Genomic DNA, 16,322 nt, shown 5'->3' on the forward strand with positions numbered 1-16,322 from the left:
GAAGGAAACATGGATAGTGACAGGATTGGCTGGTAGCTTAATGTGTGAATGGGCTGTTGTATTCATGTGTAGTGATTGCGATGTCTGGGAGAGGAACTCGAGAAGGTGAAGTTGCTGTTGATTTGTTCTTTCCCCAACGTCCAACCACCTTCACCTCACCCCCAATAGTTCACATTGCAAAAATAATTTTGTAATCAAAATTTTTGTGGATATATTTTGTTTGTATATATCACCTATGCCTGTCCCCACTCCTCCTCTTGCCACCCTGCCCCCAGAAGTCATTAAACCAACAGATTGGATGAATGTGGTATCATTCAGGTATGATGAGCCAAATGGCTGACCGTGATATATTTGGTCATTACTTATCCAATCTCAACCAAACTTGAAAGGAATACTAAGGGTCACACGATGGATGGAGGTTGTAGCGACTCGACTTCCCCCCTCTCCAAGGGTTTTTTTCCGACCTTGGGATAAATCCATGTTAAGGTGCATCAATAGCTTATCATGGCGTTTTTCCAAGACCGCTTCTAATAAAAGTAATAACAATGTTAGCATTATATGAATAATATCCTCCCTCCCAAAGGTTTTTCCTCCTTGGACAAATGCCGTGTTAACGCTTATCTTATCGTGGCATTTTGTGAGGCACCTGCACAGGAAGTAAAACTAATATAAACCACAAACTCGTACAATTTTTTTTTTTTAAGTCGCTACTGCTGTTTAACACGACACCGAAAAGGAGGAAACCTGATGATCTTGAGGCATGATATGTTTATCGTGTACCCCACAGGCTAATGGACCCGAGCCTAGATCTACTGTAATCTTATCCCCCAGAGAGGATAATAACACGACCCTTCCTGGCACTCCTGCATGGAGTGTGTGTACGAGTTTTACAAAAATAATCAAATAAAATACACAAGCGTCATTTGTAACAGAATCGTAAACTGCTTGACCGATCTTCACCCAATTTTGCATAAATGCTCCGGGTACCAAGGGCCAGGTCATGGGCATGAAATAATCCCCCCCCCCCTTCCCCCAATAATGCAGGTGGTGAGACGATTTGCAATTTTCACCTGTTCAAGTGCAATATTGCAAGTGGTTTAACGAACGACGATGCTGGAAGGAGATGGTATTGACATTATACATTGCTGCCAGACGAAGGGGGTATTACGAGCGAATCAAAACTTGTGCTTCATGTTGTGAGTCATCTTCCTCCTGTAACGTTTCGTGTCCAGCAATAGACACGCTGCATACATCGTCACAGCACAATTTAATGTTAACTCTGCACAGAACAAGGGACAGCACAGGACAATCATTTTCATCGCCTTCAGTGTTAGGTCATCACCATCTGCAAACCCCCACCACTCCTCTGGAAGGACACTTGAACAATACCTGCACCGTACCGGATTAAGACCACACGGTGGTCAAAATGTATGACAATGACCTAAATCATATCTGCTGGACCAGTCATGCCTTTTTAAAATGTGGATCCTCCCATCAACAACCAGTTTTTGGCAAGTAGGAATGCTTTTTTAAAGTCTTTTATTATTATTATTATTGTTATTGTTTATAACTCAACTATTGACCTTGGCTTGTTTTAAACTCACTCGGATTTAAATGTATATAAATCAGCACAAATCAAGAAGAAAATAATTAAACGTGTCAAAACATTTAATGTCGCGGTGGTTCAAAGTTTAGTGCAAAATTTCTTGGAAGATAAATACACCTGGACTACATTTACTGTGAAATTTAATATTTTAACTATTGCACTTTTATATTCTAGGAAATTAGAGAATTTTGATTAAAGAATTTCAAACATTTTGCAGATGTCAAAATGAAAAACGGAAATACAAGGAAAAATAAGACATATCCAATTACAACTGAAACACTCGTGAAGAGCTCAACTACTGTTCTTCTTGGTAGAGTTCATGTTAAATTTTCAGAGGAGTCCAGGATTCAGCCAAACAAAGGAAAGCTCCTGACTTGGGCTGCACATTTCATTTATATAGCCACGCGTTTGTGCATTTCAAAAAACATGCGAAGGTGATTTTAAGTCTTTCCACCCATTGCTTTTCAAACTGAAAAGGAGATTCAACGAGTGTTACAGATCAATCCTTCATTTATGTGCACAATGCCTAGCGTTCAAAGCAAAATACCACAGGTAAGCATCATCAGTAACCAATAACAGTAACCAATATCAGTAACAAGGATACGAATAGAGGCAAATTAAATAAGATCATGGAAAAAAATTTCATCGGCTTCTAAGTATTACGGGCTTAACAGCAATCTGTGAACTAATCTTTCTTAATATTGGACAAGCGCTTGACGCGAGAGTACGGCCCGATTGAGTCGTCCGTGATAAAGTCCCACAAAACCTTCACCCACGAGTTGTGATGCGGCAGGTTGTTATAATACTCTGGAGCAATCTGACGAACCTATGAGATGAAAAAGACAAAATTCATGTTAAACATCTTGAAGGATTGGCAAATGGGTGAACAAAAAGGCAATATGTGACATAATGACCCTGTTGATGCAAACCACCAGTCCATGGATGGTGGGGTGGTACTTGGGCAATTGCAAATAATCAAGCAGTAAATGTGCAAAACCAATCCACCTTTCATAAACAACCAAAGCTCAGATTTGAAATATATCCATAGATAAAGGCAGCAAATACTAGAACGGCACGTGGTAGAGTGCATACATCTGCCAGGCGAAACAGTTTACGTTTTGTATCCCACTGATAGGCCGTATCTGCATCAGGACCTTAAACAAAATATAATTGCTTGTTCTCGTCACCCATCCAACTCGTCCACTAAGTTTTGTCATAACCCGTCCACAACATTTTTAGATATTGGGCTATATATTGTTTTTGGCCTGATCAATGGTGAAGAATCACTCAAAAAATATCTATCTCAGATCAGGATCTTCACCAAAATCTAATCATTTAATTCATGTCACACACGCAACCTGTCCACCAAGTTTCATTCAAATCCATCCATAACCTTTTGAGATATTCTGCTCAGACAAACAGACAGGAATGAAAACACAACCTCTATCTACCTTATGTGGCAGAATTAAAAATTCCAAGAACTGCAAAATTTAAAAATACAATAAAATTTAGCAAATCACAAGAGAGAATATACAAACTTTCTGCAGGTTGCAGCCAGAGATGCTGGGAAAATCATGGTGCTCCATATGGTAGCCGACATTGAAAGTCAGCAGATTGAGAGGTCCATAGTAGGAGTACGTCTCATGGCCCTTCAAGAACATGTAATGCTCGGCAATGAAATGTCCCGAAATTGGATGCAGGCCCATGCAAAGCAGCGAGCCGGCAATCATGTACACTACCGGTTTGGGACCCCAGAGATAATAAATGGCGAGATTGAAGGTGAGCTGGATGGCTCCGTTGATGAGCTCCATGTCAGTAATCGCCTTTGGGTTGATGTAGAGTGGGCGGATAGCGTAAAAGAGAGGTTGCAACAAAATCCACACCAGTTTGCGGATCGTGGTACAAAATAACCATCCCTCAAATTCAGTAGGGATGTCAACATCGATTCCATCATCTCCCAGGTAGCGGTGGTGATCAAGATGGTACTTCTTGAAGGAAATGGAGTACGGCAAGCCAATGGGTAAATTCCCAAACATTCCGTACCAGCGGTTCCAGAGAATGCGCGAGCCTCCAAACGCTGCGTTGTGTGATATCTCGTGTATAGCCAATGTCATCGAATGATTTATGCAGCCACCAAAAACATACGACCAAAAGATTACCCACTTCCACTGCAGGTCCTTCACGAGATAGAAAGCAATGAGCTGCGCTGCCACCATCATCATCATGATCCATTTGAGATGAGGATTTGGCCCCATTAGCTGTTTAATCTGAGGATATTTGGCTGAAATGAAACAAAAACAAAGCAATTGGATATTAGTATTTCACATAAAAAGGCATTTCATACTTCATTTTGAAACAGTGCAAACCCCCGCTCTTGCAGAGAAAATGGCCTTAAAATGCCTGTTGTTGTTTGTTTGTTGCAAAGGAAACTAGAACGGCACTTGGTAGGGAGCATACCTCTCTGCCAGGCTTAACATTTTACGATTTATATTCCACTGATAGGCCGTATCTGGATCTGAACCTGAACTAAAATCTAATTGGTTTGTTCTCGTCACCAAAACCAACTCATCCAGCAAGTTTGGTAATAATCTGTACACAACATTTTGAGATATCCTGCTCACAGAAAAACAGACAGACAAGGGTGAAAACACAACTTCCGCCCACCATCGTTGGCGGTGGTAATGAAAATTTGTTCTCTAGTTATTTCACAGTAAACTCCCACCTTCCCCATCTTTTCTCCCTTCCAGGCGCTTCCCAGGACAAAGTAGAACATTCACAAACTACGAGGCAAATTATGTACAGTGCATTCAGAAAGTATTCAGACCCCTTCACTTTTTTCACATTTTGTTATGTTGCATTGCAAATAATCAAGCAGTTGCTATGAAATATCACATTGCAATGTATCAAAATATCACCTTCTTCTGCAATCATGAAATATCACATTGACATAAGTATTCATACCCTTTGCTATGACACTTGAAATTTAGCTCAGGTGCCTCCCATTTCTCTTGATCATCTTTGAGATGTTTCTACACCTTGATTGGAGTCCACCTATGGTAAATTCAATTGATTGGACATGATTTGGAAAGGCACACACCTGTCTATATAAGGTCTCGCAGCTGATAATGCATATCAGAACAAAAACCAAGCCATGAGGTCGAAGGAACTGCCTGCAGAGCTCAGAGACAGGATTGTGTCGAGGCACAGATCTGGGGAAGCCTACAAAAAAAAAATCTGCTGCATTGAAGGTTCCCAAGAGCACAGTGGCCTCCATAATTCCTAAATGGAAGAAGTTTGGAACAACCAGGACTCTTCCTTGAGCTGGCCGCCTGGCCTAACAGCAATCGGGGGAGAAGGGCCTTGGTAAGAAAGGTGACCAAGACCCCGATGGTCACTCTGGCTGAGCTCCAGAGATCCTGTGTGGAGAGGGGAGAAACTTCCAGAAGGACAACAATCACTGCAACATTCCACCAATCTGGGCTTTATGGCAGAGTGGCCAGACGGAAGCCTCTCAGTGAAAGACACATGAAAGCCCGATTGGAGTTTGCAAAAAAGCACCAAAAGGACTCTCAGACTGTGAGAAACAAGATTCTGTGGTCTGATGAAACCAAGATGGAACTGTTTGGCTTCCGTCTGGTCACTCTGCCATAAAGCCCAGATCGGTGGGATGCTGCAGTGATGGTTGTCCTTCTGGAAGTTTCTCCCATCTCCACACAGGATCTCTGGAGCTCAGCCAGAGTGACCATCGGGTTCTTGGTCACCTCTCTTACCAAGGCCCTTCTCCCCCGATTGCTGTTTGGCCGGGCGGCCAACTCTAGGAAGCGTCCTGATTGTTCCAAACTTCTTCCATTTAGGAATTATGGAAGCCACTGTGCTCTTGGGAACCTTCAATGCAGCAGAATTTTTTTTGTAGGCTTCCCCAAATCTGTGCCTCGACACAATCCTGTCTATGAGCTCTGCAGGCAGTTCCTTCGACCTCATGGCTTGGTTTTTGCTCTGATATGCATTGTCAGCTGCGAGACCTTATATAGACAGGTGTGTGCCTGTCCAAATCATGTCCAATCAATTGAATTTACCACAGGTGGACTCCAATCAAGGTGTAGAAACATCTCAAAGATGATCAAGAGAAATGGGAGGCACCTGAGCTAAATTTCAAGTGTCATAGCAAAGGGTATGAATACTTATGTCAATGTGATATTTCAGTTTTTTCTTTTTAATAAATTTGCAAAACTTTCTAAAATCCTGTTTTCTCTTTGTCATTATGGGGTATTGAGTCTAGATTGATGAGGAAAAAATGAATTTAAACGATTTCAGCATAAGGCTGCAACATAACAAAATGTGAACAAAGTGAAGGGGTCTGAATACTTTCTGAATGCACTGTACATTAATTAATCGCCAATACAGAAGAGGAGTTCCCATTTACTCTCATGTTCATTCAAATATCAAACCATGTGTGGTAAAACATTCAAATGATATTTGCTTGGACGCAACGTATTACCATGAAGCCAATTTATATCTGCAAAAGTCAATTCATGCTAACATGAAAAAAAATTCACAGCAACAGACACCTTCTGTAGTTGTACTTCATCTACTACATGCAGGCGAGTGATATGTATGTCAACAGGCCTCAAAAGCACGCATTATAATCTCAATGAGTTGAGCGAGTACACAAACCTATCCGTGTGTACTATTTGTTCACACAGACAGCTCAAAACAGCAAATACCCTGCAGTTAACAGCATCAGCTTCTCTCACACAAACACTGGGTCAAAAGAGAGAGAGAGTAAATAGACATGGATGATAAAAACAGCATCACAGAAATCGAACTGTACAGTATATAAAACAAGACATCGATTGTCAGGACTCACACGCAGATAACCATCACATGGCTGGAGGCCGACACAAGGCTCGAGTTTACAGTAGCGTCCCATAAACGACTGGAGTTTACATTGGAGGTATCCCACACATGACTGGAGTTTACATTGGAGGTATCCCACACATGACTGGAGTTTACATTAGTGGTATCCTATCCAAGACTGGAGTTTACATTAGTGGTATCCTATCCAAGACTGGAGTTTACATTAGTGGTATCCTATCCAAGACTGGAGTTTACATTAGTGGTATCCTCTCCAAGACTGGGAGTTTATATTACAGGTATCCTCTCCAAGACTGGAGTTTACATTAGAGGTATCCTCTCCAAGACTGGGAGTTTATATTACAGGTATCCTCTCCAAGACTGGGAGTTTATATTAGAGTTATCCTATCCAAGACTGGAGTTTACATTAGAGTTATCCTCTCCAAGACTGGGAGTTTATATTACAGGTATCCTCTCCAAGACTGGGAGTTTATATTAGAGTTATCCTCTCCAAGACTGGGAGTTTATATTAGAGTTATCCTCTCCAAGACTGGGAGTTTATATTAGAGGTATCCTATCCAAGACTGGGAGTTTATATTAGAGGTATCCTCTCCAAGACTGGGAGTTTATATTACAGGTATCCTCTCCAAGACTGGGAGTTTATATTAGAGTTATCCTATCCAAGACTGGAGTTTACATTAGAGTTATCCTCTCCAAGACTGGGAGTTTATATTACAGGTATCCTCTCCAAGACTGGGAGTTTATATTACAGGTATCCTCTCCAAGACTGGGAGTTTATATTAGAGTTATCCTCTCCAAGACTGGGAGTTTATATTAGAGGTATCCTATCCAAGACTGGGAGTTTATATTAGAGGTATCCTCTCCAAGACTGGGAGTTTATATTACAGGTATCCTCTCCAAGACTGGGAGTTTATATTAGAGTTATCCTCTCCAAGACTGGGAGTTTATATTACAGGTATCCTCTCCAAGACTGGGAGTTTATATTACAGGTATCCTCTCCAAGACTGGGAGTTTATATTACAGGTATCCTCTCCAAGACTGGGAGTTTATATTGGAGGTATCCTATCCAAGACTGGAGTTTACATTAGAGGTATCCTCTCCAAGACTGGGAGTTTATATTACAGGTATCCTCTCCAAGACTGGAGTTTATATTACAGGTATCCTCTCCAAGACTGGGAGTTTATATTAGAGTTATCCTATCCAAGACTGGAGTTTACATTAGAGTTATCCTATCCAAGACTGGAGTTTACATTAGAGGTATCCTCTCCAAGACTGGGAGTTTATATTAGAGTTATCCTATCCAAGACTGGAGTTTACATTAGAGTTATCCTATCCAAGACTGGAGTTTACATTAGAGGTATCCTCTCCAAGACTGGGAGTTTATATTACAGGTATCCTATCCAAGACTGGAGTTTACATTAGAGTTATCCTATCCAAGACTGGAGTTTACATTAGAGGTATCCTCTCCAAGACTGGGAGTTTATATTACAGGTATCCTCTCCAAGACTGGGAGTTTATATTAGAGTTATCCTATCCAAGACTGGAGTTTACATTAGAGGTATCCTATCCAAGACTGGGAGTTTACATTAGAGTTATCCTATCCAAGACTGGGAGTTTACATTGGAGTTGTCCTATCCAAGACTGGGAGTTTACATTAGAGTTATCCTATCCAAGACTGGAGTTTATATTACAGGTATCCTCTCCAAGACTGGGAGTTTATATTAGAGTTATCCTCTCCAAGACTGGAGTTTATATTAGAGGTATCCTATCCAAGACTGGAGTTTACATTAGAGGTATCCTATCCAAGACTGGGAGTTTACATTAGAGTTATCCTCTCCAAGACTGGAGTTTATATTAGAGGTATCCTATCCAAGACTGGAGTTTATATTACAGGTATCCTATCCAAGACTGGGAGTTTACATTAGAGTTATCCTATCCAAGACTGGAGTTTATATAACAGGTATCCTCTCCAAGACTGGGAGTTTATATTAGAGTTATCCTCTCCAAGACTGGAGTTTATATTAGAGGTATCCTATCCAAGACTGGGAGTTTACATTCGTGGTATCCTATCCAAGACTGGAGTTTACATTAGAGGTATCCTATCCAAGACTGGAGTTTACATTAGTGGTATCCTATCCAAGACTGGGAGTTTACATTCGTGGTATCCTATCCAAGACTGGAGTTTACATTCGTGGTATCCTATCCAAGACTGGAGTTTACATTAGAGGTATCCTATCCAAGACTGGAGTTTACATTAGAGGTATCCTATACACGAGTGGAGTTTACATTCGTGGTATCCCATCCAAGACTGGAGTTTACATTCGTGGTATGCTATCCAAGACTGGAGTTTACATTAGTGGTATCCTCTCCAAGACTGGGAGTTTATATTAGAGTTATCCTCTCCAAGACTGGAGTTTATATTAGAGGTATCCTATCCAAGACTGGGAGTTTATATTAGAGGTATCCTATCCAAGACTGGAGTTTACATTAGAGGTATCCTATCCAAGACTGGAGTTTATATGAGAGGTATCCTATCCAAGACTGCAGTTTACATTCGTGGTATCCTATACACGAGTGGAGTTTACATTCGTGGTATCCTATCCAAGACTGGAGTTTACATTAGAGGTATCCTATCCAAGACTGGAGTTTACATTAGAGGTATCCTATCCAAGACTGGAGTTTACATTAGAGGTATCCTATCCAAGACTGGAGTTTACATTAGTGGTATCCTATCCAAGACTGGGAATTTACATTTGTGGTATCCTATACACGAGTGGAGTTTACATTCGTGGTATCCTATCCAAGACTGGAGTTTACATTAGTGGTATCCTCTCCAAGACTGGGAGTTTATATTAGAGGTATCCTCTCCAAGACTGGAGTTTATATTCGAGGTATCCTATCCAAGACTGGGAGTTTACATTCGAGGTATCCTCTCCAAGACTGGGAGTTTATATTAGAGGTATCCTCTCCAAGACTGGGAGTTTATATTGGAGGTATCCTATCCAAGACTGGAGTTTATATTAGAGGTATCCTATCCAAGACTGGAGTTTACATTAGTGGTATCCTATCCAAGACTGGAGTTTATATTAGAGGTATCCTCTCCAAGACTGGGAGTTTATATTAGTGGTATCCTATCCAAGACTGGAGTTTATATTGGAGGTATCCTCTCCAAGACTGGGAGTTTACATTCGAGGTATCCTCTCCAAGACTGGGAGTTTATATTAGAGGTATCCTATCCAAGACTGGGAGTTTATATTAGAGGTATCCTCTCCAAGACTGGAGTTTACATTAGTGGTATCCTCTCCAAGACTGGAGTTTACATTAGTGGTATCCTATCCAAGACTGGAGTTTATATTAGAGGTATCCTCTCCAAGACTGGGAGTTTATATTAGTGGTATCCTATCCAAGACTGGAGTTTATATTGGAGGTATCCTCTCCAAGACTGGGAGTTTATATTCGAGGTATCCTATCCAAGACTGGAGTTTATATTAGTGGTATCCTATCCAAGACTGGAGTTTATATTGGAGGTATCCTCTCCAAGACTGGGAGTTTACATTCGTGGTATCCTATCCAAGACTGGAGTTTACATTCGTGGTATCCTTTACAAGACTGGAGTTTACATTAGTGGTATCCTATCCAAGACTGGAGTTTATATTCGAGGTATCCTCTCCAAGACTGGGAGTTTATATTAGAGGTATCCTATCCAAGACTGGAGTTTATAATAGTGGTATCCTACACACGAGTGGAGTTTACATTCGTGGTATCCTATCCAAGACTGGAGTTTATATTAGTGGTATCCTATACACGAGTGGAGTTTACATTAGTGGTATCCTATACACGAGTGGAGTTTACATTAGTGGTATTCTATACACGAGTGGAGTTTACATTCGTGGTATCCTATCCAAGACTGGAGTTTATATTAGTGGTATCCTATATGTATGAGTGGAGTTTACATTAGTGGTATCCTATCCAAGACTGGAGTTTATATTAGTGGTATCCTATCCAAGACAGGAGTTTATATTAGTGGTATCCTATCCAAGACTGGAGTTTATATTAGTGGTATCCTATCCAAGACTGGAGTTTATATTAGTGGTATCCTATATGTATGAGTGGAGTTTACATTAGTGGTATCCTTTCCAAGACTGGAGTTTATATTAGTGGTATCCTATCCAAGACAGGAGTTTATATTAGTGGTATCCTATCCAAGACTGGAGTTTACATTTGTGGTATCCTATCCAAGACTGGAGTTTATATTAGTGGTATCCTACACATGAGTGGAGTTTACATTCGTGGTATCCTATCCAAGACTGGAGTTTATATTAGAGGTATCCTATCCAAGACTGGAGTTTACATTCGTGGTATCCTATCCAAGACTGGAGTTTACATTCGTGGTATCCTATCCAAGACTGCAGTTTACATTCGTGGTATCCTCTCCAACACTGGGAGCTTATATTAGAGGTATCCTATCCAAGACTGGAGTTTATATTAGTGGTATCCTATCCAAGACTGGGAGTTTATATTAGTGGTATCCTATACACGAGTGGAGTTTACATTACATTTTTCGAGATATTTCGCTCACAAGTTTCAGACATATATATGGTGGCGGTCATCTTGGATTTTGACGTGGCGACCCAATTTTTAACAGCGTCCTTCCTTGTGCCTAGATACACCCACACACCAGATTAGAAGTTGGTACTTCGCTTATTTTTCGCGATATTTCGCTCACAAGGTTCAGACATATATATGGTGGCGGCCATCTTGTATTTTGACGTGGCGACCCAATTTTCAATAGCGTTCTTCCTTATGCCTAGATACACCCACACACCAGATTAGAAGTTGGCACTTCGCTTATTTTTCAAGATATTCATCTCACAAGGTTCAGACATACATGGCGGCGGCCATCTTGGATTTTGACGTGGCGACCCAATTTTTAAAACGCGTTCTTCCTTATGCCTAGATACACCCACACACCAGATTAGAAGTTGGCACTTCGCTTATTTTTCAAGATATTCATCTCACAAGGTTCAGACATACATGGCATCAGACATACATGGCGGCGGCCATCTTGGATTTTGACGTGGGTTGCACCCACACATCAAATTTGAATGCGGTCCTTCGCTTACGCACGCACGCACTCCCGCACGCATGCACGCACGGACGGACGGACGGAGGGGAAAGCCATAGTCCCCCTTTTGCTACGCTGTGCGACGGGGGACAATTATGCGTTACTGGAATAATTTATGAAAATTGTTTCGACCATTTAAATCGTTAAAACTAATGGGTGTCCACAACCATCCATGACCATGTCATGGAACCTCGGCCAAGGCCCTCCCTTTTAAAATTCGTTTTCTCCATACCCGCATGAGCAGTTGACAAAACTTTCAGCAAAGAGCACCTACCCATGGAGATTTTTAGCTTATCCGGAAATGGAATTCCAGATATGGTATTGTCATCGTGCACCATCTGTTCATCTCCTATTTGGACTTCTCCGGCTAAACCGCTGGGCCAATCGGGCTGAAATTTGGCAGCAAGGTTCTGCTCCTTATAGACGATAGGGCATGTGGTCCTAAGAGCTTGTCTTGTGGTCTCCATCTCCCGACTAAATAAAACTTATTTTATAATTAAGTTAAATATTTTTTATGAATTATCGTTCATATTCCCGCGTCATCGGTTGGAGCATTTTGTCGAATTTTAGGTTAGAATAACTAATATTTCGTCGGTAAAATAATTATCACGATCTCGATATTTATCCAATCAAATTGTACGTTTCATTTATCAACGTTGCTGCGATTTTTCATTTATGCGATTGGTCCGGAAAATATCAACATGGGCCTCATATAGCAAAAGGAGCCAATCAGCAACATCGTACGAGAGTGCTGCGGTACGGCGAATAGCGGGTCACGTGTGTAAACAGATGTTGTTTGGTGAAAAGTATCCGTGAAAATGGCATCAGTTGGTGTCAAATTTTGTGTAAAAAAATAGGTGTTATGCACATGTTCCAGGTGCCGGTGGTGATATTGTGCCATTTACCGAAAAAAGGTGGAGAACATTCTTGAGTGCTGTAGATATTTGGAGCGATTTGGTGGGAAACCAGGCCGACTTAGCGAGGTCTTTCGTCCGCGATCATGGTCTACACCGCAGCGCATGTGAAAGTGCATTGCCGGTCCCTGAAACTGGGGGTTGCCACGCAGTGCGTTACCGGTATTTCACCGATTCTACCAAGCAAAAACGTGCCCAAACTGCTAAACAGAAGCATCAGAATGTCACCCGATCACCCGGTAAGTTTAAAAGTAGCCTACAAATACATCACGAATGAGAAAATTGCATGTACAATCACGTAGGGAGGCCTATGAAATTGGGTCAGGTCAGTCCCAAATGTTGTGATTTGTGTAGTCTACATGAATCGTAAATGTGTAGTCCCTAAATGTGTAGTCTACATGAAAAAGATTTGGGAATTTTTTTGTGCTTGAATGAAAAGATCTCATGATAAACATGAAAATACACGGTTGTTAGAAGGAAAAAAATATCAGTTCAGTTTTGTTATTTTCCACGTATTCATCAACCGTGTGGTATTTTTTAAAAAATAAATCGAGTGAACGTTATTTTTGGGGACAATAATTAAAATAATAAATTTTGAACAATTCCTGTAAATGTTGGGCCATAATGAGGATCATAATGTGTAAAGAAACCATTTTAAACAGCATATCTGTTGCTCTCACTTGTTCCCTTTTAAAAGGCACTACTTGTTTGACGCATTATTTTTAGGTGGGAATTACTAATTAATGCTCCACTTTTGAGCGTGGGAACAAAGGGGATATTGATAAGACATGCAATACCTTTATTTTAAGACATAATATATGTAGTTCCAATGTGGAGACCACAAAAAGCACTTTCTGAAGGGATTTTGACTACATGCCCTGTAGTCTATTACTGGTGACGGGAGTTGCAAAGCTCGTTCCAGTCACGTGACTAAGTCGGCCAAAATGGCAGACTTGGTAAATTCCTTCAAAAATCTTCTCCAGACCCACAAGTCCGAGTGCTGCCAAATTTGAGTTGCATGATGATTGTATTTCTGTTTTCCATCAGCATTGCTTGCAGGATGTTTCACGCAACAGGAATAAATGCTTGGACCTGGCTTTGCTCAGCCTCAAGTCAAGATGGGCAAAATGGGAACATTTTCAACACCAATCGTAGGTACTTCGGACAATACGTGCACGACGCTTTGTGTACAGGTAGCGTCTGAACCTGCAACTCTTGAAAACGTAGATACCCACATTGTCTTAGAAGAATGTTACCAGTACCTTGAGGGTGGAAACACACAGGTAATGTGCAAAAATAAAATTACAACATTTGTAGGAAAAGACATCAATACTGTATTGATCTCTCAGGAAAAGTAAGCAATGAGCATATCACATTAACATTACATAAGATGTGTCTTCGTACAAACAGGGTTGTAACGTTTGTCCTTTTCCCAACATTTATCAAACTCCGAGTAAATAGTTTCAGGACTTGTTCCAGACCTGATAAACCATCCCATTGGCGATTCCCGACCCGATAAACCATCCCATTGGCGATTCCCGACCCGATAAACCGTCCCATTGGTGATTCCCGACCTGATAAACCATCCCATTGGTGATTCACGACCTGATAAACCATCCCATTGGTGATTCCCGACCTGATAGTGATAAACCGTCCCATTCGTGATTCCCGACCCGATAAACCGTCCCATTGGTGATTCCCGACCTGATAAACCATCCCATTCGTGATTCCCGACCCGATAAACCGTCCCATTGGTGATTCCCGACCTGATAAACCATCCCATTGGTGTTTCGCACGCGGGGTGTTGCATCAAGGAGTACGCCATCCCTTGGATGATGGATGTTAAGATGGGTTGGGTACCGCTGTTGTACGCCATTGTGGTGCTGTGCACACACGATTCGTTTGCCAAGAAGGTAGGCCACAACGCGTTGTACAAACTGAAATGCTTTATTAACAGCTCGCACGTAAGCACTAGGCTCGAGCCCGCATATATGCCCCGAGGCCACGCCTTTCCCCCGGGCGTGGCCGGTCGGCCGAAATGCGGGGCATGTCCTCAGCTCCACCCTGCGCCTCGTGACGCCTTCGCTCCGGGCGTGGCCGGTGGCCCGAGCTGCGCTTCCACGCCCGGACGCTCGCGCCACCCGCTGGCCGCTGGTGCGCGGAATTATTGCTCACTGACAATGACAATGTGTCCGCCACACCATAATCTTTCAACCATTACATTAGTAGCGAGGTTATCCTAGTTCTCGTAGGCATTCCCAATTTAAATTCCTGTCATGACCAAGGCTGCGGCGTCGAGCAATGGAGCAGCCTTCATGAATAATGAGCTGCTCCGCAGACACGGAAAAAGTGATTATTGGGGCAAAATCTGCGCCGTTGCCCAGATAAGTGGCTCGGCCGGTGAGGGGCCTGGAATGAAGAGAAGTCAACGGAAGAGAAACAACCACGATCACTCCGGACAACTCACCAAGCATCTGTGTCCGTCTGGTAGCGTGAGGCTCGTCCGTGTACACCCACTCGAAATCCGATCGAGATACCCTGCCGCCCATGGTTGGCACCTATTACTATTAGAACAACAGCCTGTTGAGAAAGTTTGATTCCGAATTCCCGCTAGTTTAACGGTTAATCTCCTCACAGCACCGCAATCACCTCAACTTAGCGAATGGGCGTGCTGGAGAAAGAAGAACCGGATGATGTAACGGCCGGCCCACCAAAGCAGCGGTTACTTTTTTCCCCTCTTCCTTTGCTTCTTCTTCTTCTTCATTAGTTTTACGGCGTTTTCAGAGCCGTGAGACTCTATATACGCCACACACTCAGATTTGATTGCTGTGCATGAAGGAGCCTTAAGGTAATCCAAAATAATAAATGGATTTCCCACTCTTTCAAAAATTTCAGAACCGCCCCATTGAAATGGTCGAACTTTTTCAGCATATCCACTACGCATTTGGGTTTACGACTTTACGTCAGTTTAAATGCATTTGCATCCAAATAGTGGATGGCCACGTCCATTATAATTACCAAATTTGGTAGTGGCCGGTCGATGTCGATCTGTGCGTGTCGGCCACGATCGTGACCCGACGCGCTTTATGGGTTAATGTTTGGCTTAGCTACAAAGGCTTAGGCACTGGAGTCTGGAGAGCGATAAAAAAAATTGCAAATTTCCTTTAAAATTTTTTTTATTTCCCTAAAACATTCCCGGACCTCTGAAAGTTTGACTTGACGAGCTCTGAGAAAAGTTGCGACACACGCAGATAGACAACCAGCCAAACTTATGGTATGGATGCAACACACCCCAAGATGACAGACAGTTCATAGCTGGGTCGAGGTTCGTAACCCAGGTTCGACAGCTGTCTGTGCGATTTAGGTGCATACCTCTCGAATACTTCCAACGGACGACTACGTACTTATCCTATTTCCTATTTGCTACTTCTTCTTCACTATTACCACTACTCCGCTTTTCTGGCGGGGTGTAATCGATGGAGTCCATGATGAACGAATTTGCTCTGGAGTTGGTCATTGCCTCATATATTTGTTTTGTCTTTTTAATTATTTTCCTTTTCTTTCTTCATTTACGTGTTTCCCGTCGTTCACTTGATCGCCAGAACAAAACGTTTCGTCCGCTCTGCTTTAGGGTGTATATCGATGTTTTTTGTTTGCCAAGATGGTACATCCTTTGTCGAATTTTCTTCTTGAAGTATTACCATGCGCTTTGTTTATATGTGTTGTGATTTTTGCTGCGTTGTAGTGAGAAACTCTAAGAATGTTTAAAAATAAAAACAATCTGTTATCTTTTGACAAAATT

General features: G+C 41.9%; 1 protein-coding gene across 1 annotated transcript; it reads right to left on the reverse strand.

Annotated features, from left to right (window-relative positions):
• Positions 1-1,522: 1,522 nt before the first annotated feature.
• On the reverse strand, positions 1,523-15,301 carry LOC137437938 (sphingolipid delta(4)-desaturase DES1). Its single transcript, XM_068132705.2, has 3 exons — positions 14,988-15,301; positions 3,145-3,887; positions 1,523-2,432 (listed from the first exon to the last, which is right to left on the reverse strand). The coding sequence occupies exons 1-3, from the start codon at positions 15,067-15,069 to the stop codon at positions 2,292-2,294; spliced, it is 966 nt and encodes a 321-aa protein (XP_067988806.1). The 5' UTR covers positions 15,070-15,301; the 3' UTR covers positions 1,523-2,291.
• Between the last annotated feature and the right edge of the window lie 1,021 nt (positions 15,302-16,322).

This window comes from Myxine glutinosa, chromosome 12 (genome assembly GCF_964187855.1).
Source record: "Myxine glutinosa chromosome 12, kmMyxGlut1.1, whole genome shotgun sequence".
Taxonomy (NCBI): domain Eukaryota; kingdom Metazoa; phylum Chordata; class Myxini; order Myxiniformes; family Myxinidae; genus Myxine; species Myxine glutinosa.